At 45.4% G+C, this 21,269-nt stretch overlaps 1 protein-coding gene across 1 annotated transcript in view; it reads left to right on the forward strand.

The window, feature by feature from the left end:
- The window catches only part of IDUA (alpha-L-iduronidase), a 62,157-nt gene that overhangs the window by 14,661 nt on the left and 26,227 nt on the right, over positions 1-21,269 (forward strand). The window contains 5 exon segments of the mRNA XM_056848947.1: positions 10,224-10,306; positions 11,131-11,238; positions 12,572-12,667; positions 14,162-14,364; positions 21,025-21,204. Of these exon segments, the coding sequence (XP_056704925.1) occupies positions 10,224-10,306; positions 11,131-11,238; positions 12,572-12,667; positions 14,162-14,364; positions 21,025-21,204 (670 nt within the window).

The following is a 21,269-nucleotide window of genomic DNA, read 5'->3' on the forward strand; positions in this document are numbered from 1 at the left end:
AGCAAGTGATGTTTTGGGCACCACAAAAATGTAGACAAGCTGGAACATGTCCAGAGGAGGGCAACAAAGATGGTGAGGGGTCTGGAGACCAAGTCCTCTGAGGAAAGGTTGAAGGAGCTGGGTATGTTTAGCCAGAAGAGGAGAAGACTGAGAGGGGATATGATAACCATCTTCAAGTACTTGAAGGGCTGTCATATAGAGGAGGGTGCCGAGTTGTTTTCTGTTGCTTCAGAAGGTCGGACCAGAACCAACTGGTTGAAATTAAATCAAAAGAGTTTCCGTCTAGACATTAGGAAGAATTTTCCAACAGAGCGGTTCCTCAGTGGAACAGGCTTCTTTGGGAGATGGTAAGCTCTCCTTCCCTGGAGGTTTTTAAGAAGAGGCTAGATGGCCATCTGTCAGCAATGCTGATTCTATGACCTTAAGCAGATGATGAGAGGGAGGGCATCTTGGCCATCTTCTGGGCATGAAGTAGGGGTCACTGGGGGTGTGGGGAGGAGGTAGTTGTGAATGTCCTGCATTGTGCAGGGGTTGGACTAGATGACCCTGGTGGTCCCTCCCAATTCTATGATTCTATGATATGAACAACCTTTACCCCAACACCCTGGAGAGCCACCCAGTACTGAGCATGCTAGACCTCCTCAGGGACCTCAGTAGCCCTCTACAGCGCCATGACACATGTTGGAATCAACTCACATAGAGTGGGCGCAAACTTGTGGGCCCCACCCCACTTACACGCGATCGGCGGCTTGTGATTCATGCCTGCTCCTGCTTCTTGGGCGTTGATATCAACTCGTGTGATGCCAAGGGTAGAGGGCTCCTGTAAGGCAGCTTCGTGTGTTCAGTTCTGAGATGGTGGAATGGGCTGAACCACTTCAGCCCGCAGGTAAGGGAGTTGCAATTTGACTACTTCCCTAAATTAAAAGCTCCCTGCAGTGACCTTGGGCTAGTCACAGTTCTCTCCAAACTCTCTCAGCCCCACCTACTTCACAGGGTGTCTGTTGTGGGGAGGGGAAGGGAAGGTGATTGTAAGCCACTTTGAGACTCCTTAAAAGTGGTGTATAAAAACCAACTCCTTCTTTTCCTCCTCCTCCTCTAAGTAGGAAGTGAACTGGTGGTGCATTCTTCAGGTAGTGGTCAAAGATTCCAAACAGCAAACTTCAATTTCATTTAAATTTTAAAATCCACACTGAGTAGCAGCTTGCCTCTTCAGCACGAGAGATGGCCGTGGTGAACATTGAACACATGAAGCTGCCTTCTTTTGAATCAGACCCTTGGACCATCAAAGTCAGTATTGTCTACTCAGACCGGCAGCGGCTCTTCAGGGTCTCAGGCAGAGGTCTTTCCCATCACCTCTTTGCCTAGTCCTTTTAACTGGAGATGCCGAGGATTGAACATGGGACCTTCCGCATGCCAAGCAGAGCTCTACCACTGAGCCACAGCCCCTCCCCAAAGCACCCTCTGGCTTTCTGCATTGTGCTCCCCCCATTTTGGTTGACTGCGGCCACAGAGAGAAAGTGCAGGAGTTGAGTTTAATCAGGACTACTGACCAATGAAGGGATTTTTGGGTAATCATTTGCTTTTTTTTACAGTCAATTCCACACATTTGCCTATTACCAGAACCTCAACCTACAACACAATAATTCTACGCGGAGTTACTCCAATCTATTGAAATCAGTGCACCTAGACTGGAGTAACTTTGCATCGGTGGCCCTGTGAGCACTTTATGAAGATACTGAAATATAACTTACCATGTGATAGCAAGGGAGTCATTTTGATATGTTCTTTTTTCACGCTATTACAAGAACTCCAGAACTGAAATAATTTTGAAACAGAAAGCATGCCCTTAGCTGGCATCCCGATGGCACAGAATTGTTTCCAATTGATTAATCAACTAAAGCTAAATCATTACAGCTCAGTTTAAAACATCGCACGTCCTCCCATGTGAGTGGTTGTAAATCAAGAAAATTTGGTAGTCTGCCAGGAAACTGAAAAACCAGATAGTGGCTCTTACTTTAATGGAGGTTAAGAATCATGGACAGAATTCACGTGGCACAGATTCTGTGATGTATGAAAAACTAAAATTAAAAATTAAACTAAAATTAAAGTTTTAGAACAACTGCATGTTATGTCTAAAATAATTATGCTGCTGGGAACACGCAGACTCATGTCTACAATTTGGCCTCTCGTGTTTTGCCGGCCACAGAGCAAAATATTTTTTTAGCTCATTGTCATAATTGTTAGTTTGATGGTTCTACGTCACAAGATGAACAGCAAAACATTAGGTAATTACCCACCGTTCAGATATTTTCCAAGGTCATTTCTTTAAGCTGCTCTTGCATTTCTGACTAGATCCACCTCTTAGGATCTAGAGCACTGGGTCATTCCTGACCCATGGAGTGACGTCACATCCCGGCGTTTACTAGGCAGACTTTGTTTACGGGGTGGTTTGCCAGTGCCTTCCCCAGTCATCTTCCCTTTACCCCCAGCAAGCTGGGTACTCATTTGACCGACCTCAGAAGGATGGAAGGCTGAGTCAACCTTGAGCCAGCGACCTGAAACCGACTTCCTTTGGGATCGAACTCAGGTTGTGAGCAGAGCTTGGACTGCAGTACTGCAGCTTACCACTCTGAGCCACGGGGCTCTTCTTAGGGCCTAACAACACATTCATGTTTTTCCCTGGCTCTGCACTGTCCACACGTGCTGGCGAGATCCCTGCTGGGAGCTCAGGTCTAAGGCGCACGAGGCCCCATTTGGATCAGAACTGCAGTGCATGAGAAGGGGCTTCCGCCTTTCCTTCTGTGACGTTTTCCTAACCCAAACCATCCCCAAGGGGTGCAGTTTGGCCCACGAGGGCTCTGTATGAACTGACGCAGCACACGACGTTTTCGCCGATGTGGCCAGGAGTGCTTCCCCTGCGACAGGAGCTACCCTTCTGTTTGCGCACCATAGTCCTGATCCAAACCGGGCCCTGCATGACTTGGAACTGTGTTCTGAACAGGGAACTTGCACGCGCACATCTGAGTGATGATCGTCATGGTAGACCCTGACTGTGGCTGACAACCTCCAGGTGGGGCCCGGAGAGCTCCCAGAATTACAGCTGATCTCAACATAAGAAAAGCCATGCTGGATCAGACCAAGGTCCATAAAGTCCAGCAGTCTGTTCACACAGTGGCCAACCAGGCGCCTCTGGGAAACCCACAAGCAAGACAAATGCAGCAGCACCATCCCGCCTGTGTTCCACAGCACCTAATATAATAGGCATGCTCCTCTGATACTGGAGAGAATAGAAACTCCAAATGACAGAGATCAATTCCTCTGAAGAAAATGGCTGCTTTGTGGGAGGGTGGACATGGCTTTATACCCCGTTGAAGTCCCTTCTCCTCCCCAGGCTCCAGCCTCAAAATCTCCAGGAAGTTCTCAACCCAGAGTTGGCCACCATAGGGAAGGTTCCAGTGGTATGGGTATCCTAACACAAGGACTATCTATTGTCAGGCCCTGAATCTAACATTTTCACTTGCTTTTTGCAACGTACTACGCTGAAATGCTCTTCACAGACCTACATCAGATGGAACTCCCAAGAGAGTTGACACGGCACAGTGATGACTGACCTCTGCATCAGGAATATTCCGATTTGAGTCTCTTCTCAGCCATGACCTCACCAGGGTTGCCTTAGACGGGTCGGTCTGTCAGCTATAGCATCCCCTTCTGCAACTCATCTGGAACTCAAAGATAGAAATACTGTCATACTTTGCTCATCCAATAGTAGGGTTGCCACCCTCCAGGTACTAGCTGGAGATCTCCTGCTATTACAACTGATCTCCAGCCCATCAGTTCCCCTGGAGAAAATGGCTGCTTCGGCAATTGGACTCTATGGCATTGAAGTCCCTCCCCTCCCCCAACCCCGCCCTCCTCAGGCTCCGCCTCAGAAATCTCCAGGTATTTCCCAACCCAGAGCTGGCAACCCTGTCCAATAGTCATAATCATGAATATTGCCATCATACCTGGTTAAGGCTTCGTTCTATGTGCATCTATTCGGAAGTAAGTCTGATTTCAGTGGGAGTTATCTTTGAGTAAACATGCTTAGGATTGTCCTGATGAGGACAGGCCGTAGGTCAGTGGTAGAACACGTGGTTTGCATTTGGAAGGTTCCAAGTGCCCTTAAATATCTCAAGTTAATGGCTTTCCAGCTCTCAGGTTAGGTAACTGATAACACCAGAAAGCTACATCCAGCCAGCTAGAGACGGGGTGACATGGAACAGTGATTTGATAGCACAACGCAAGTGTACAACAGGTACACCTGCAGCTTCCTTTGTGAAGCACACTCCATTTAACTCCTGTATCAATTAACTCTCCTTAATTATTAAAGTCCTGCCCGTTAGTAAGGCTTTTGATTCCAAGGCCTTTCTCCAGTTTCTCAGCCCTTTCCCGCTTGAACGGCTGCATTGGCAAGGAAATCTTGCATTAGCCGAGGAAGCAGCACAAAGATGAGACAGGCTAGGATGCATAGTAGTTGCGGAGAGGCCGTGGCTCAGTGGTAGAGCATCTGCTTGGCATGCAGAAGGTCCCAGGTTCAATCCCCGGCATCTCCAGTTAAAGGGACTAGGCAAGTAGGTGGTGTGAAAGATCTCTGCCTGAGACCCTGGAGAGCCGCCACTGGTCTGAGTAGACAATACTGACTTTGATGGACCAAGGGTCTGATTCAGTGTAAGACGGCTTCATGTGTTCATGTGAAAATTGCACAAATGCTAGTTAAGATGGTCTACCATGAAAAGTATGCTAGTAAAATGTCTGCTCCCCACATTTTAACAAACAAGAACAAGAATTTACTGGGAATATGCCTTGAAATGTCTATGGTGTAGTGGTTAAGAGCGGTGGTTTAGGGTGGTGGAATCTGATCTGGAGAACCGGGTTTGATTCCCCACTCCTCCACATGAGTGGCAAACTCTAATCTGGTGAACCGGGTTGGTTTCCCCACTCCAACCCATGAAGCCAATTGGGTGACCTTGGGCTAGTCACACTCTCTCAGCCCCACCTACCTCACAGGGTGTCTGTTGTGTGGAGGGGAAGAGAAGGAGATTGTAAGCCGGTTTGATTCTTCCTTAAGTGGTAGAGAAAGTCGGCATATAAAAACCAACTCTTCTTCTTATACATCAGGGACTTTCCTTAGCTCTTCTTGTGCGCAGTGTAATTTTGTTTATGTGCAATGTGAATGAACTAGGTTAACTGTATAAACATTCCACATGAACACACATGAATCTGCCTTATACTGAATCAGACCATTGGTCCATCAAGGTATACTCAGACTGGTAGCTGCTTTCCATGGTCTCAGGCAGAGGTCTTTCACATAGGGTTGCCAGCTCTGGGTTGGGCAATACCTGCAGATTTTTGAGGCGGAGCCTGAGGAGGGTGGGATTTGGGAAGGGGAGGGACTTCAATGCCATAGAGTCCAATTTCCAAAGCGGCCATTTTCTCCAGATGAACTGATCTCTATCAGCTGGAAATCAGTTGTAATAGCAGGAGATCTCCAGATAGTACCTGGAAGTTGTGGAAAAAACGAAGGCTCAGTGCTGTAAAAGTATTGGAGAACCAAAACAGCACATAAAGGAAATATTCTTCCTATATAACTACTGGATTTATTGGACTTACATCCGAATGGACTTGAGAGGTTTCCAAGTCCTTGACATGCTGGATTGAGATATACCTGTATCTTGTTGTATTATATTGTATATATTTATTGTCACTTTTGCACTTTACTCACTTATAAAATTAAGCATTTCTTATATTGTTTTTGTGCTGTTTTGGTTCTCCAGTACCTGGAAGTTGGCAACCCTACTTTCACATCACCTACTACCTAATCCTTTTAAGTGGAGTTGTCAGGGATTGAACCTGGGACCTTCTGCCAAGCAGATTCCCTACCACTGAGCCACGGCCCCTCCCCAACACTGAGATGAACATGTGGCATTCGTCTGAGTCCTGAAGCAGGCTTCCTCTCGCCAGTGGCCAACCAGGCAGAAAAAGATGGCACGGCTATCAGGGTTAGTGAGACCTGTGGCCTTTCCTCTTGGTCCAAAGGATCAGGGCAAGTGAGTTCAGAGAATCTCTCCACTTCCCTGTGCCTGTTTTGGCCAAGCCATGTTAATGATAAAAGTAAAGTGAGCGATCTGCAACCCTCCCGTACCTGCCTAGTTTGTGCAGCTACAAAGAGACTACAAAACAAACACACTATACTCCAGTGGAAAAGGTGGCTTACCCAACGTTGTGTCTCTTTAAATACACTTCTCGATTCCTAAGCAGAAAAGGGTGCTTCTCAGGGAAACCTTTTTTTAAAGGAGACGGCGGTATCTTAAAGCAGCAGCCTGTGATTCTCATTTCATATTTTCTCGTTCTCAGAAGTTTCAGAATTGTAAATGATCCCTAAAAGAACCTTTTTGTCTCAGTCACAAAACTACATTTACTCGGATAACTTGACAGAAGCTGGTTTCAGAGGGTTAGCCATGTTGGCCTGCAGAAGACGAGCCCGACTCAAGTCCACTTGAATCTGTTCCTTAATGCTCCAGTACATTAGTAAACAGTGATACATTAATAAGCAGTGTGGTGTAGTGGTTATGGTGTCAGTCGAGGGCCTGGGAGATCCGAGTTTAAACTGCTGTTCGGCCATGAAGCTCACTGCATGACGAAGAAGAAGAGGAAGAGGAAGAGGAGTTGGTTTTTATTTGCCGACTTTCTCTACCACTTAAGGAAGAATCAAACCAGCTTACAATCACCTTCCCCTCCCTACAACAGACGCCCTGTGAGGGAGGTGGGGCTGAGAGAGTGTGACTAGCCCAAGGTTACCCTGCTGGCTTCATGTGTAGGAGCAGGGAAACCAATCCAGTTCACCAAATTAGCCTCCGCCGCTCGTGTAGAGGAGTGGGGAATCAATCCCAGTTCTCCAGATCAGAGTCCACCGCCCCAAACCACCGCTCTTAACCACTACACCACGCTGCCAGTCACTGCCTCTAATCCTAACCTTCTTCCCATGGTTGTTGTGAGGAAAGAAGGGGAAGTATGAATCGTCAGGTGGCGGAGTCTCCGTTGTAACGTTGCATGTGCTAATGCCAAAATAGAAGTTGCTGGTTTGCCTAGAACAGCCCCAGTGTGGAACTGACCCCACTGTGGGAGCATGCCGCCCTCAATTCCTCCCACTGACCAGCGGGCAGAGGGTGCAATGTGTGGAAACAAGTTCTGCTTACACTGAATCTCAGAAGGGTGTAGTGCAACTTCAGGGAGATATATTGCCGGGAATGCATTTATGGGCCCCTGAATGGTGCATGCCTAAGGAGTCTTTTACTGTATTCCTAGAATAGCAAATTCCTGTGTTGATCACAAACTGTTTTTGAACAGTCCTGGATGACTGTCAAGCCCCAATACTGTATTCTTCCCACCACAGAAGAAAATGTATTTGCCGCCCCTCCAGAGATCTACTCGAGGCAGTTCACAAATTAATACAAGTAAGAAGAAAAAGATTTTTTTTAAAAAACGGCAGCATAAAATTAACAACAATAAAACAAGCCATAAAGATGGAAGCATATGAACACCATGAGACAATGTACAGCAGCCAAAGATGGATTTCATAAAACCACCCCTAGGCTAGAAGCAGATTGGTTTTATTTTGCTGTTGCTGTTTCACTTAAATAATGATATGAAGCTTATTTTTATCATGTTGATTTTCAGTCATTGTTGAACACTATTGGGACTAGGAAGGTAGCAATATTTTAAAATGACGGTAACGGAGACCAGTGCCTCCTTTAATAGGCAATTTTTTGTGTGCTGCTAGGCAACCGAAGCATTCTCCCCTCTCCCTCTTTCGTTTTAAAAAATCTCCGTGAACAATTCCCCAAGGAGACAGCGCAAACGAAGAATCCAGCGCCCTCGATTCTCGGTGGAAACGGGTTACGCTGTTGAACACCTGTTACATTAAGAGAACAGGATACAAGCTTTCGGCTCAGAGATCATTCAGAACACTGCTTCCTGTATCAGAAAGCAGCGTTTCACAAACCCACGCTCTGCATTATTTCCTTATAGGCACATAAAGAGTACCCCGCCTCCCCAAACCTGAATCGAGCAGACAAGTGACACATCGAAGCTAGAGGAAGCAGTATCCATTTTTAGTTTATCCTGTACAAGTCTGCTCGGGGTGGGGGGGATCAGAGTTACATACGGGTTTATAAGCTCGCTCGGCTTCCTATCAAACCCTGCCAGCATGGCCAACCCACATCACAGTTCGAATTCCTTGTCAAAAACAGGGGTGCCGTTTGCTGTGATGGTCTTTTTATGTTTTTACGCCGACGAGAAAGATTTGCTTTGGCTCCATCGCCTGTTTCATGCACAATTAAAAAAAGAAGAAGACTAAAATGGATGACTGAAACCCTTAAGCGAGGCCGAATCCATTTAATGTTGTCTCGGCAAACACTCACCTCTCCTGAGCAGCTGGCGAAGGGTTCTTTGTCTTCGCCACTCTCGCCTCATCGCACTCCTTTTGGCTGCCTTCTCTTTGGCCTCATTCCTGCAGTGTGCGGCAAAAGGCGCCCGGCTGGTTGAGAAGGGGGGAATCGCAGGCTGCAGTTTTAGCTGCTCAAAGGCTCTCCTTGTTCATTCCTCTCATCTGGGAGCCCTGCGTGGTTTACACGCATATCCCAATGGTGATTTGCAATGATATTGTCAAGAAGATTTTGTTCAAGAGGGAAGAGGTGGGGGAAAAAATCGAGCAAAGAAATCTTGTCCTTGCAGCTGTATTGCGATATGTCTATGCAGGAGACCTTTCCTGAATACCGTTCCTGAATACCTTCACATTGTTTTATATCCTCGCTTATAAGACGTTGGACTGTTAACTGGCGGGAAGGGTGGTCATTAAAGACTCCCTTTTAACGTGTATACGGTGTCCAAATTAAACATCGATCAGATGGGTTGCCCAGGATGGATTTACGATGCTTTGTCAAGAGGTTTTTGTTCAGAAGGGAAGAGGTGGGGAAAAAATAAGAGCAAGTAGATCTTGCCCTGAGAGCCCCGCAGCGCAGAGTGGTAGGCGGCAGTACTACAGTCAAAAGCTGTGCTCACAACCAGAGTTCGATCCCGACAGAAGCCGGTTTCAGGTATCTGCTCAAAGTTGATTCAGCCTTCCATCCTTCCGAGGTCGGTCAAATGTGTACCCACGCCATAGAGTTTCACGCCACAGAGTTTCGGGCTATAGAGTTCCACGCCATAGAGTTTGCCCCAGCTAAAAGGGGCATTCCTGGGAAGAAAGGGCTTTGGGAACTGACTAATCAGCCCCCTCCCCCAGGAACGCCCCTTTGGCGCTGCCGTGAGCCCTTGTGGTGGGGAAACGCTGCCGGGGAGGCTGCGCCAGCACCCATATCTCGTGCTGCTCCCTGGAGACGATGTAAGTGTCCCTGCGGCGGCGTCCAGTTTAGCTGGTGCAAGTGGCCGGCCAGTTTAGCCGGTGCAAGTGGCATTTTCGCTGCCTCAAGAGGTCATGCCGGCTCCTAGGACCTTTCGCCCCCCACCTTCAGGTTAGATCTGTTAAATTGATAGCAGATATAAGAGGAAGTGGAGGCCCTTGAAGGATGCCTCCTTCTCTACAAGAAGTGGCAAGAAAAATAGTTACAACCCCCCAAAACCATATCTTGGTTTGGATTCTACCCCTAAACCTACGACTCTGTGGAGCAAAGTTTGAAGCCTTCATCCAACTTAAGTAGCTCTTCTTTCCACAGAATTGCCACTTAAGATAGAGGAAATCTCCTTGGAAGGCTCCTTGAAGGAAGATCTATGCCAGTGTATCTGTTCATGCTAATTCAGTGGATTGATCAGCAACTGAGACTGCTGTCTTCATGGGAAAATCACAACTGTACAGACACAGACATATGCCAAATGTCCATGTTTGCATTTATTAGAATAGTTCACACATGCTTAATTACTCAACACTGGGTAACCTGTAGCTGGATGCACAAATTGGCTGAATGGCAAAAAGTATTATACTCTACATATATATTATATGTAGAGAAATATCAAAATTCTGTCTATGGAGTTGGATATGTGTTGGTGCATTCACATGTGCAAACCATCATTCAATGCCGTAGGCACTAAGTAATGAATATGCATCGGTGTCCCATGTATATACTTACTGTTTTATGGGGAAATTATTTAGGTTGCAGGGATTCTAAAATCAAACTTGCCTTTTTCAGGGTGACAAATGGGACGCTTCACTACAATTTCACCCACCTGGATAACTTTATGGATCTTCTCTGGGAATACAAGCTAAATCCAGGTAAAGGTGTGCATTTGCATTGCTGCAGTCTGCCAGTGCTAAATGCAGTTTTTAGCTGAAGGCAGTTGGAGTTCAGTACAGCAGTTTCATTGAAAACGACAGGAATTTAACACGTCAATGTTACATTGAAGTTAAACCCACATTGCCTTCCCCTGATCAGTCAATTCCCCAATAAGGCAGTTGAGTTCCTGATTAAGAGGCACCTGATGGGTGAAACGCCACACTTTTCACTCCCAACTGCCAAATTTTGCGCCACCACAATTAAAACACATGAAAATAGGATGTAAAAAATGATTAAACCTTGCTATACTTTTTAGAAATATTAAGGTGATAAGTTAATTCTCTTGATAGGTATTAATATTTTAAATTTTAATAATACAAATTACAAAAGTAGACTTTTATCTACTTTTGTAATTTGTATTAGTTTTGCAGTTCTATTGAGCCAGATAATTTTACGTATTAACTTTTGGCTGGTCAAACAGACCGTATCAATAAATCAAATCAAATCAAATCACTGCCTTCCATGGGAATTGTTGTCATACCTCACGTACAAGGAGACATTGCAGATCTTTGCAACTTTTGCAATAATGGATTGAAGGATATGTTCCCAACTCAGACAAGAGGCTATCTTCCAGTGAAGATGAACAGGTTTGCAACAAGACAATGAGAATACGGGATTCCCACGTTTCCCAGGATCATAAAGTTCCCGATGTAGAATGCCTGTTAGAAGATCAGTTTTCTTGGCGTCTGTGAGCCCCCAAAACCACTGCTAATTCATGACTGTTCAGATAATTTTTGTTTTTTGTTTTTAAAAATGAACTAAGGATTTGAATTGATGGGAAGTCCTTCAGGATACTTCACTGACTTCGAAGATAAAGAGCAGGTGATACAGTGGAAGAGCCTGATTGCACAGTTGGCCAAAAGATACATAGGTAAGGGTTTTAAAATGGTTGTTTCTCAAGTCAATGTCACCATGAAAAGATAGAAAAGAGCAAGAGTCCAGTAGCACCTTAAAGACTAACAACATTTCTGGCAGGGTATGAGCTTTCGTGAGCCACAGCTCGTGAAAGCTCATACCCTGCCAGAAATTTTGTAAGTCTTTAAGGTGCTACGGGACTCTTGCTCTTTTCTACTGATAGTGACAGACTAACACGGCTACCCATTGTGATCTGTCACCATGAAAAGATGTTTCAATGTAAAATGGATAACTTATACAGTTGAAACTTTTTGTAATTAACCCCCAGTTTTGGCCCTATAGTTCGGCAAACAGTACATGGTACCAGTTGGATGGCTGGGAGAAAGTTACAGTAGAGTTCCGAAGAATCTAGACATCATTAAGGACTTGGTTACATTACTGCAGGGCACTCTGTGTGGGACTGCCCTTGCAAAGTGTTTGGAAACTTCAGTTGGTGCAGTCAGGCTGTTGACTGGAGTGGGTCGTGGGGACCAGATCACTCCAGTCTTGGCCCATCTACACTGACTCCCAGTCTGTTTCCAGGCACAATTCAAGGTGCTGTTCTTGACCTTTAAAGCCCTCTATGGCTTGGGACCAACACACCTGAAGGACTGCCTACTCAGCCCATTCCTGAGACAAGAAGCAGCAGGTGATGGTGTGGCCGCGCCTCCGCGCCTCCAAGTAGATTTCGCGACTGCTCTGACCAAAAAAAAGGGTTTTTCTTGCCCCCAAAAAATGAAAATGAGGGGAAAGGCCCCATAGGAAACTGTAATGCTGTGCCAGCAAAAAGGTGGCGCAGCAACGCTGTAACGTAAGGGGGCATTCCCAGACTGAAAGGGGTTAGGAAGCTGCTTAATGGCAGCTCTGCCCCCCAGAATGCCCCGGGAATTCCTCCTGGGACGTGGGCGCAAGGACAGTCTGGGGGTGCTGGCATAAGTGCCCCTATGCTGGTGTCTGTGCCAGTTTGCACTGTGCGAGTGGCACGGACACTGGCGTAGGGGCCACGCCGCCTCTTTAAAAGGTAGAGAAAGCCGGCGTGTAAAAACCAACTCTTCTTCTTTATCCCCATTACTAAAAAAAACAAGCGAGTGCCTGGACACCCATCAGCAAGATGCCATGTCGCGCATGGCTGGAACATGCACCTGTCCTCCTCTACAAATATACCCTTAGAGACAGTGTTTGTTGCACTTTTGAAGAAGAGATTGGTTTGGTACAATAGTCTTCCAATTTAAGAGTTGTGTTTCTGTCTCAGTGGAAGAGGAGCTCTTCCAATGCCACTGAGCCATCATAAATGGACCTTTGATTTCCAGAGCGGTATGGGTTGAAACATGTCACAAAGTGGAATTTCGAGACTTGGAATGAGCCCGACCACCATGACTTTGACAACGTATCGATGACAGCCGACGGTAATTTGTTTTTGAGTCCTTGCTTTTGTTTCATTATTTGAATGGAGCGGAAAGGTTCATAGGACAGGTGAATCAGATTCATAGGACAGGACTGGTGAAAACAAGATTGATAAATGTCCCATTTTACAGCTTGTAAAAGACTATCACGTTTCCCGCGCCCCAGAGAGAACAGAGAGAAGAACCATTAAAGCTCTTAAAAGATAAATCAACAAATGTCAAGTAGCAAATTGGGCACAAGGGTCAGGAGAGCCTCTTAAGTGTGACTGTATATACTAAAGGAAATGAAATAAACATTTTATAACAATTATAACCATGTGTACATTGGTTTATACACCTTACCTAACCCATGTTGAAAAGCACCAATCTTTGACCTACTACATAATTGAGGGTAGGGATTTGTGCTTATAGAATAAGCTAAGAACGATAGAAACTAAATGTATCCCAAACCCCAAAGAATCCAGGATCCCTCCAACCTGCCAAGATCATTGTAATTCGCACAACAAAATCAATGTTGTCATGAAATCAGACCAGATCGACAAAGCTGAATCTAACTCATCTCTGACTTCCAAAGCCCAAACCAGATGAGATCTGTGACTGGATCTTCCCAGATTTTTTTAAAATGGAAATTTCAGTTGAGGGTGGTGGTGGATGGAAGTTGAATCTGACTGCAGAATGAAGGGGTTAACCCTTCTGCCTATGCCCACGTTCAACAATTGAAGCTGGCCAACAGAACTTGTTACTGGCCCTGGAGGAGAAAAAATGACAACCATCCAGTTGGCCTGTCTTTTCTCTCCTTCCTGGGCTAATAATAGCCCAAGGGATGGGTCAGTTTTGATCAGTAAAACTGCATGGAGAGGACGAATCGGAATCAGTGCCGAAGCCACAATTCAGTTTTTTTAAATGCTGGAGAGAGCCAATCACAGATTTTCCAATGCCTAGTCTGATCCTTGTCCTTTAGCAGAAAGGGTCATTTATAGGTATCTTTCCAGGTTTCTTGCAACTAAAGGGGCCAGAAACTAGCTGTTTTTATAAAAAGAAGAAGCATATTTTTGTTGAGAGCCAGCGTGGTGTAGTGGTTAAGAGCGGTGGTTTGGTGGACTCTGAACCAGGTTTGATTCCCCACTCCACACTAATCTGGTGAACTGGGTTGGTTTCCTACATTTTAAGCCAGCTGGGTGACCTTGGGCTAGTCACACTCTCTCAGCCCCACTTATCTTACAGGGTGTCTGTTGTGGGGAGGGGAAGGGAAGGTGATTGTAAGCAGGTTTGATTCCTCCTTAAGTGGTAAAGATACTTGGCATATAAAAACCAACTCTTCTTCTTCATGCAGACTCCTAGCTTACAGTTGTTAGTCTGTTGGTGTTGGCATAGCACGTACAATAGGATATGCCACTCTTTAGCAAGTTTCTATCCGGTATGTTCCAAAGAGCAAAGGGCCTTTCCTAAACATGGCAGCAAAACACAGCAGCTAACAATACCATATTTCATTCCTAGGATTTCTCAACTACTATGATGCCTGCTCAGAAGGATTAAGAGAAGTCAGTTCTCAACTGAGACTGGGAGGCCCCGGAGACTCCTTTCACCCATTCCCCAAATCCCCTCTGTGCTGGAGGCTGCTCAGTCACTGCCACAATGGAACCAATTTCTTCACAGGAGAGCGGGGCGTGCGGCTGGACTACATCGCCATGCATAAGAAGGTCTGTTTGCTCACTGTGAAGTGCAGAACACATAAAACAATTGGTATCCCTAGTTCTGTGCTCAGATTTATTGGCTTGCCTGCTTTAAAACTTTGATATTTGGCACAAACGTTCTGGGTTGAATTCCTGGAAAAGCAGCAGGTGCAGGTTGCGGAGAGTGGATTTAGAGTAGCTTTGCCAACCTCCAGGTGGTGGCTGAGATCTCCCGCTATTACAGCTGATCTCCAGGCGACAGAGATCAGTTCATTGGTTCTTGTAGGTTATCCGGGCTGTGTAACCGTGGTCTTGGAATTTTCTTTCCTGACGTTTCGCCAGCAACTGTGGCAGGCATCTTCAGAGTAGTAACACTGAAGGACAGTGTCTCTCAGTGTCAAGGGTGTAGAAAGAGTAATATATAGTCAGAAAGGGGTTGGGTTTGAGCTGAGTATTGTCCTGCAAAAGTATTGTCCTGTAAGTATGTGGCAGCAAGTTCTCTGCGGGTAGTGTGAATTCTCTCTCGTAAGAGAGCCCGTTCTAGATGGTCATAAATGCGGTTAGCTCGTGAAGTTTTAAAGATTCTTTTACTTGTGAGAAAAGATGGAATGGTTCCAGTGTCTCTGCATCGTAGTAGAAAAGTTAAAGAACAAAGTAGATGTGCTTTCTTGTTCCGAAGTGTTTCCAATCTCCGGGTCTGTTGAAATATTTCCTCCCCGTAGAGGCGTTCAAAATATTGTCGAAGGCTTTCACGGTCAGAGTTCATTGGTTCTTGTAGGTTATCCGGGCTGTGTAACCGTGGTCTTGGAATTTTCTTTCCTGACGTTTCGCCAGCAACTGTGGCAGGCATCTTCAGAGTAGTAACACTGAAGGACAGTGTCTCTCAGTGTCAAGGGTGTAGAAAGAGTAATATATAGTCAGAAAGGGGTTGGGTTTGAGCTGAGTATTGTCCTGCAAAAGTATTGTCCTGTAAGTATGTGGCAGCAAGTTCTCTGCGGGTAGTGTGAATTCTCTCTCGTAAGAGAGCCCGTTCTAGATGGTCATAAATGCGGTTAGCTCGTGAAGTTTTAAAGATTCTTTTACTTGTGAGAAAAGATGGAATGGTTCCAGTGTCTCTGCATCGTAGTAGAAAAGTTAAAGAACAAAGTAGATGTGCTTTCTTGTTCCGAAGTGTTTCCAATCTCCGGGTCTGTTGAAATATTTCCTCCCCGTAGAGGCGTTCAAAATATTGTCGAAGGCTTTCACGGTCAGAGTTCATTGGTTCTTGTAGGTTATCCGGGCTGTGTAACCGTGGTCTTGGAATTTTCTTTCCTGACGTTTCGCCAGCAACTGTGGCAGGCATCTTCAGAGTAGTAACACTGAAGGACAGTGTCTCTCAGTGTCAAGGGTGTAGAAAGAGTAATATATAGTCAGAAAGGGGTTGGGTTTGAGCTGAGTATTGTCCTGCAAAAGTATTGTCCTGTAAGTATGTGGCAGCAAGTTCTCTGCGGGTAGTGTGAATTCTCTCTCGTAAGAGAGCCCGTTCTAGATGGTCATAAATGCGGTTAGCTCGTGAAGTTTTAAAGATTCTTTTACTTGTGAGAAAAGATGGAATGGTTCCAGTGTCTCTGCATCGTAGTAGAAAAGTTAAAGAACAAAGTAGATGTGCTTTCTTGTTCCGAAGTGTTTCCAATCTCCGGGTCTGTTGAAATATTTCCTCCCCGTAGAGGCGTTCAAAATATTGTCGAAGGCTTTCACGGTCAGAGTTCATTGGTTCTTGTAGGTTATCCGGGCTGTGTAACCGTGGTCTTGGAATTTTCTTTCCTGACGTTTCGCCAGCAACTGTGGCAGGCATCTTCAGAGTAGTAACACTGAAGGACAGTGTCTCTCAGTGTCAAGGGTGTAGAAAGAGTAATATATAGTCAGAAAGGGGTTGGGTTTGAGCTGAGTATTGTCCTGCAAAAGTATTGTCCTGTAAGTATGTGGCAGCAAGTTCTCTGCGGGTAGTGTGAATTCTCTCTCGTAAGAGAGCCCGTTCTAGATGGTCATAAATGCGGTTAGCTCGTGAAGTTTTAAAGATTCTTTTACTTGTGAGAAAAGATGGAATGGTTCCAGTGTCTCTGCATCGTAGTAGAAAAGTTAAAGAACAAAGTAGATGTGCTTTCTTGTTCCGAAGTGTTTCCAATCTCCGGGTCTGTTGAAATATTTCCTCCCCGTAGAGGCGTTCAAAATATTGTCGAAGGCTTTCACGGTCAGAGTTCATTGGTTCTTGTAGGTTATCCGGGCTGTGTAACCGTGGTCTTGGAATTTTCTTTCCTGACGTTTCGCCAGCAACTGTGGCAGGCATCTTCAGAGTAGTAACACTGAAGGACAGTGTCTCTCAGTGTCAAGGGTGTAGAAAGAGTAATATATAGTCAGAAAGGGGTTGGGTTTGAGCTGAGTATTGTCCTGCAAAAGTATTGTCCTGTAAGTATGTGGCAGCAAGTTCTCTGCGGGTAGTGTGAATTCTCTCTCGTAAAAGAGCCCGTTCTAGATGGTCATAAATGCGGTTAGCTCGTGAAGTTTTAAAGATTCTTTTACTTGTGAGAAAAGATGGAATGGTTCCAGTGTCTCTGCATCGTAGTAGAAAAGTTAAAGAACAAAGTAGATGTGCTTTCTTGTTCCGAAGTGTTTCCAATCTCCGGGTCTGTTGAAATATTTCCTCCCCGTAGAGGCGTTCAAAATATTGTCGAAGGCTTTCACGGTCAGAGTTCATTGGTTCTTGTAGGTTATCCGGGCTGTGTAACCGTGGTCTTGGAATTTTCTTTCCTGACGTTTCGCCAGCAACTGTGGCAGGCATCTTCAGAGTAGTAACACTGAAGGACAGTGTCTCTCAGTGTCAAGGGTGTAGAAAGAGTAATATATAGTCAGAAAGGGGTTGGGTTTGAGCTGAGTATTGTCCTGCAAAAGTATTGTCCTGTAAGTATGTGGCAGCAAGTTCTCTGCGGGTAGTGTGAATTCTCTCTCGTAAGAGAGCCCGTTCTAGATGGTCATAAATGCGGTTAGCTCGTGAAGTTTTAAAGATTCTTTTACTTGTGAGAAAAGATGGAATGGTTCCAGTGTCTCTGCATCGTAGTAGAAAAGTTAAAGAACAAAGTAGATGTGCTTTCTTGTTCCGAAGTGTTTCCAATCTCCGGGTCTGTTGAAATATTTCCTCCCCGTAGAGGCGTTCAAAATATTGTCGAAGAAAATTCCAAGACCACGGTTACACAGCCCGGATAACCTACAAGAACCAATGAACTCTGACCGTGAAAGCCTTCGACAATATTTTGAACGCCTCTACGGGGAGGAAATATTTCAACAGACCCGGAGATTGGAAACACTTCGGAACAAGAAAGCACATCTACTTTGTTCTTTAACTTTTCTACTACGATGCAGAGACACTGGAACCATTCCATCTTTTCTCACAAGTAAAAGAATCTTTAAAACTTCACGAGCTAACCGCATTTATGACCATCTAGAACGGGCTCTCTTACGAGAGAGAATTCACACTACCCGCAGAGAACTTGCTGCCACATACTTACAGGACAATACTTTTGCAGGACAATACTCAGCTCAAACCCAACCCCTTTCTGACTATATATTACTCTTTCTACACCCTTGACACTGAGAGACACTGTCCTTCAGTGTTACTACTCTGAAGATGCCTGCCACAGTTGCTGGCGAAACGTCAGGAAAGAAAATTCCAAGACCACGGTTACACAGCCCGGATAACCTACAAGAACCAATGAACTCTGACCGTGAAAGCCTTCGACAATATTTTGAACGCCTCTACGGGGAGGAAATATTTCAACAGACCCGGAGATTGGAAACACTTCGGAACAAGAAAGCACATCTACTTTGTTCTTTAACTTTTCTACTACGATGCAGAGACACTGGAACCATTCCATCTTTTCTCACAAGTAAAAGAATCTTTAAAACTTCACGAGCTAACCGCATTTATGACCATCTAGAACGGGCTCTCTTACGAGAGAGAATTCACACTACCCGCAGAGAACTTGCTGCCACATACTTACAGGACAATACTTTTGCAGGACAATACTCAGCTCAAACCCAACCCCTTTCTGACTATATATTACTCTTTCTACACCCTTGACACTGAGAGACACTGTCCTTCAGTGTTACTACTCTGAAGATGCCTGCCACAGTTGCTGGCGAAACGTCAGGAAAGAAAATTCCAAGACCACGGTTACACAGCCCGGATAACCTACAAGAACCAATGAACTCTGACCGTGAAAGCCTTCGACAATATTTTGAACGCCTCTACGGGGAGGAAATATTTCAACAGACCCGGAGATTGGAAACACTTCGGAACAAGAAAGCACATCTACTTTGTTCTTTAACTTTTCTACTACGATGCAGAGACACTGGAACCATTCCATCTTTTCTCACAAGTAAAAGAATCTTTAAAACTTCACGAGCTAACCGCATTTATGACCATCTAGAACGGGCTCTCTTACGAGAGAGAATTCACACTACCCGCAGAGAACTTGCTGCCACATACTTACAGGACAATACTTTTGCAGGACAATACTCAGCTCAAACCCAACCCCTTTCTGACTATATATTACTCTTTCTACACCCTTGACACTATGAGACACTGTCCTTCAGTGTTACTACTCTGAAGATGCCTGCCACAGTTGCTGGCGAAACGTCAGGAAAGAAAATTCCAAGACCACGGTTACACAGCCCGGATAACCTACAAGAACCAATGAACTCTGACCGTGAAAGCCTTCGACAATATTTTGAACGCCTCTACGGGGAGGAAATATTTCAACAGACCCGGAGATTGGAAACACTTCGGAACAAGAAAGCACATCTACTTTGTTCTTTAACTTTTCTACTACGATGCAGAGACACTGGAACCATTCCATCTTTTCTCACAAGTAAAAGAATCTTTAAAACTTCACGAGCTAACCGCATTTATGACCATCTAGAACGGGCTCTCTTACGAGAGAGAATTCACACTACCCGCAGAGAACTTGCTGCCACATACTTACAGGACAATACTTTTGCAGGACAATACTCAGCTCAAACCCAACCCCTTTCTGACTATATATTACTCTTTCTACACCCTTGACACTGAGAGACACTGTCCTTCAGTGTTACTACTCTGAAGATGCCTGCCACAGTTGCTGGCGAAACGTCAGGAAAGAAAATTCCAAGACCACGGTTACACAGCCCGGATAACCTACAAGAACCAATGAACTCTGACCGTGAAAGCCTTCGACAATATTTTGAACGCCTCTACGGGGAGGAAATATTTCAACAGACCCGGAGATTGGAAACACTTCGGAACAAGAAAGCACATCTACTTTGTTCTTTAACTTTTCTACTACGATGCAGAGACACTGGAACCATTCCATCTTTTCTCACAAGTAAAAGAATCTTTAAAACTTCACGAGCTAACCGCATTTATGACCATCTAGAACGGGCTCTCTTACGAGAGAGAATTCACACTACCCGCAGAGAACTTGCTGCCACATACTTACAGGACAATACTTTTGCAGGACAATACTCAGCTCAAACCCAACCCCTTTCTGACTATATATTACTCTTTCTACACCCTTGACACTGAGAGACACTGTCCTTCAGTGTTACTACTCTGAAGATGCCTGCCACAGTTGCTGGCGAAACGTCAGGAAAGAAAATTCCAAGACCACGGTTACACAGCCCGGATAACCTACAAGAACCAATGAACTCTGACCGTGAAAGCCTTCGACAATATTTAGAGATCAGTTCCCCCGTAGAAAATGGCCGTTTTGGCAATTGGACTCTATGGCCTTGAAGTATCTCTCCAAACCCCGCCCTCCTCAGGCTCCACTCCCAAAATCTCCAAGTATTTCCCAGCCTGGAGCTGGCAACCCTAATTCAGAGGTTTAAAACCCTAATTCAGAGGTATAAAACACTGAACACCCTACTTAGCATCTATTCGGTGATCACTGCTTTAGAGCACTGATCATCAATGTAGTGCCTAAGGACATGACAGTGCCCTGGGCTATGTGTTTCCTAGGGACCATTTGCTTATCTCTCAAAACACCTCTTTCCAAACAAAAGACACCATTCCCTGCTTTCCTTCATCTCACTGGAGTAGGAGGTGTTTTGGAAAAATCGAGGAAGCATCACTTTTTGGGTCTGTGGGGGCACCCACTTGGAAACAGCTGCCCGCATCATAAGAAGATCCTTGGCTTGGAACCTCAGAACAGTTTGAAATTTCCCCCTCAACAGCAGCCATTTTGAGAGGGGCCCTGCCTCCAATGTGGCAGAAGGGGAGGGCTAAGATAACTGCCAGTGGGTCTGAATTTGAAGGGCTGTCGCTTAGAGGAGGGCAGGGAGCTGTTCCTGTTGGCAGCAGAGGCTAGGACTCCCAATAATGGATTTAAATTGCGGGTGGAAAGGTACCAACTGGATATTAGGAAAATATGTGTACAGTAAGAGTTGTTTGACAGTGGAATCAGCTCCCTAGGGAGGTGGTGAGCTCCCCCTCACTGGCTGTCTTTAAGCAGAGGCTGGACAAGCACTTGTCAGGGATGCAGTCTAGACTGATCCTGCATTAAGCAGGGGGTTGGACTAGATGGCCTGTATGGCCCCTTCCAACTCTATGATTCTATGAACCTAAGAGATGCAGCGGGTTTGAAATCTAACGGATAATAATGTTCAAAACCACAGGGAGCAGGGAGTTCTCTTCACATCTTGGAACAGGAAACAGAAGCCATGGGACAGATCCAGAAGCTCTTTCCTCGTTTCACCTCCCTGCCTGTATACAACGACGAGGCGGATCCCTTGGTTGGATGGTCGGTTCCCTTGTCTTGGAGGGCAGATGTCACCTATGCAGCTCTGGTGGTGAAGGTAAGATGGAGCTTCCAGCACTAAAGGAGGAACGAAGCCCCATTTTTAACAATTTAACTAGGTCA

The sequence above is a fragment of the Euleptes europaea genome, chromosome 4, assembly GCF_029931775.1.
Source record: "Euleptes europaea isolate rEulEur1 chromosome 4, rEulEur1.hap1, whole genome shotgun sequence".
NCBI lineage: Eukaryota > Metazoa > Chordata > Lepidosauria > Squamata > Sphaerodactylidae > Euleptes > Euleptes europaea.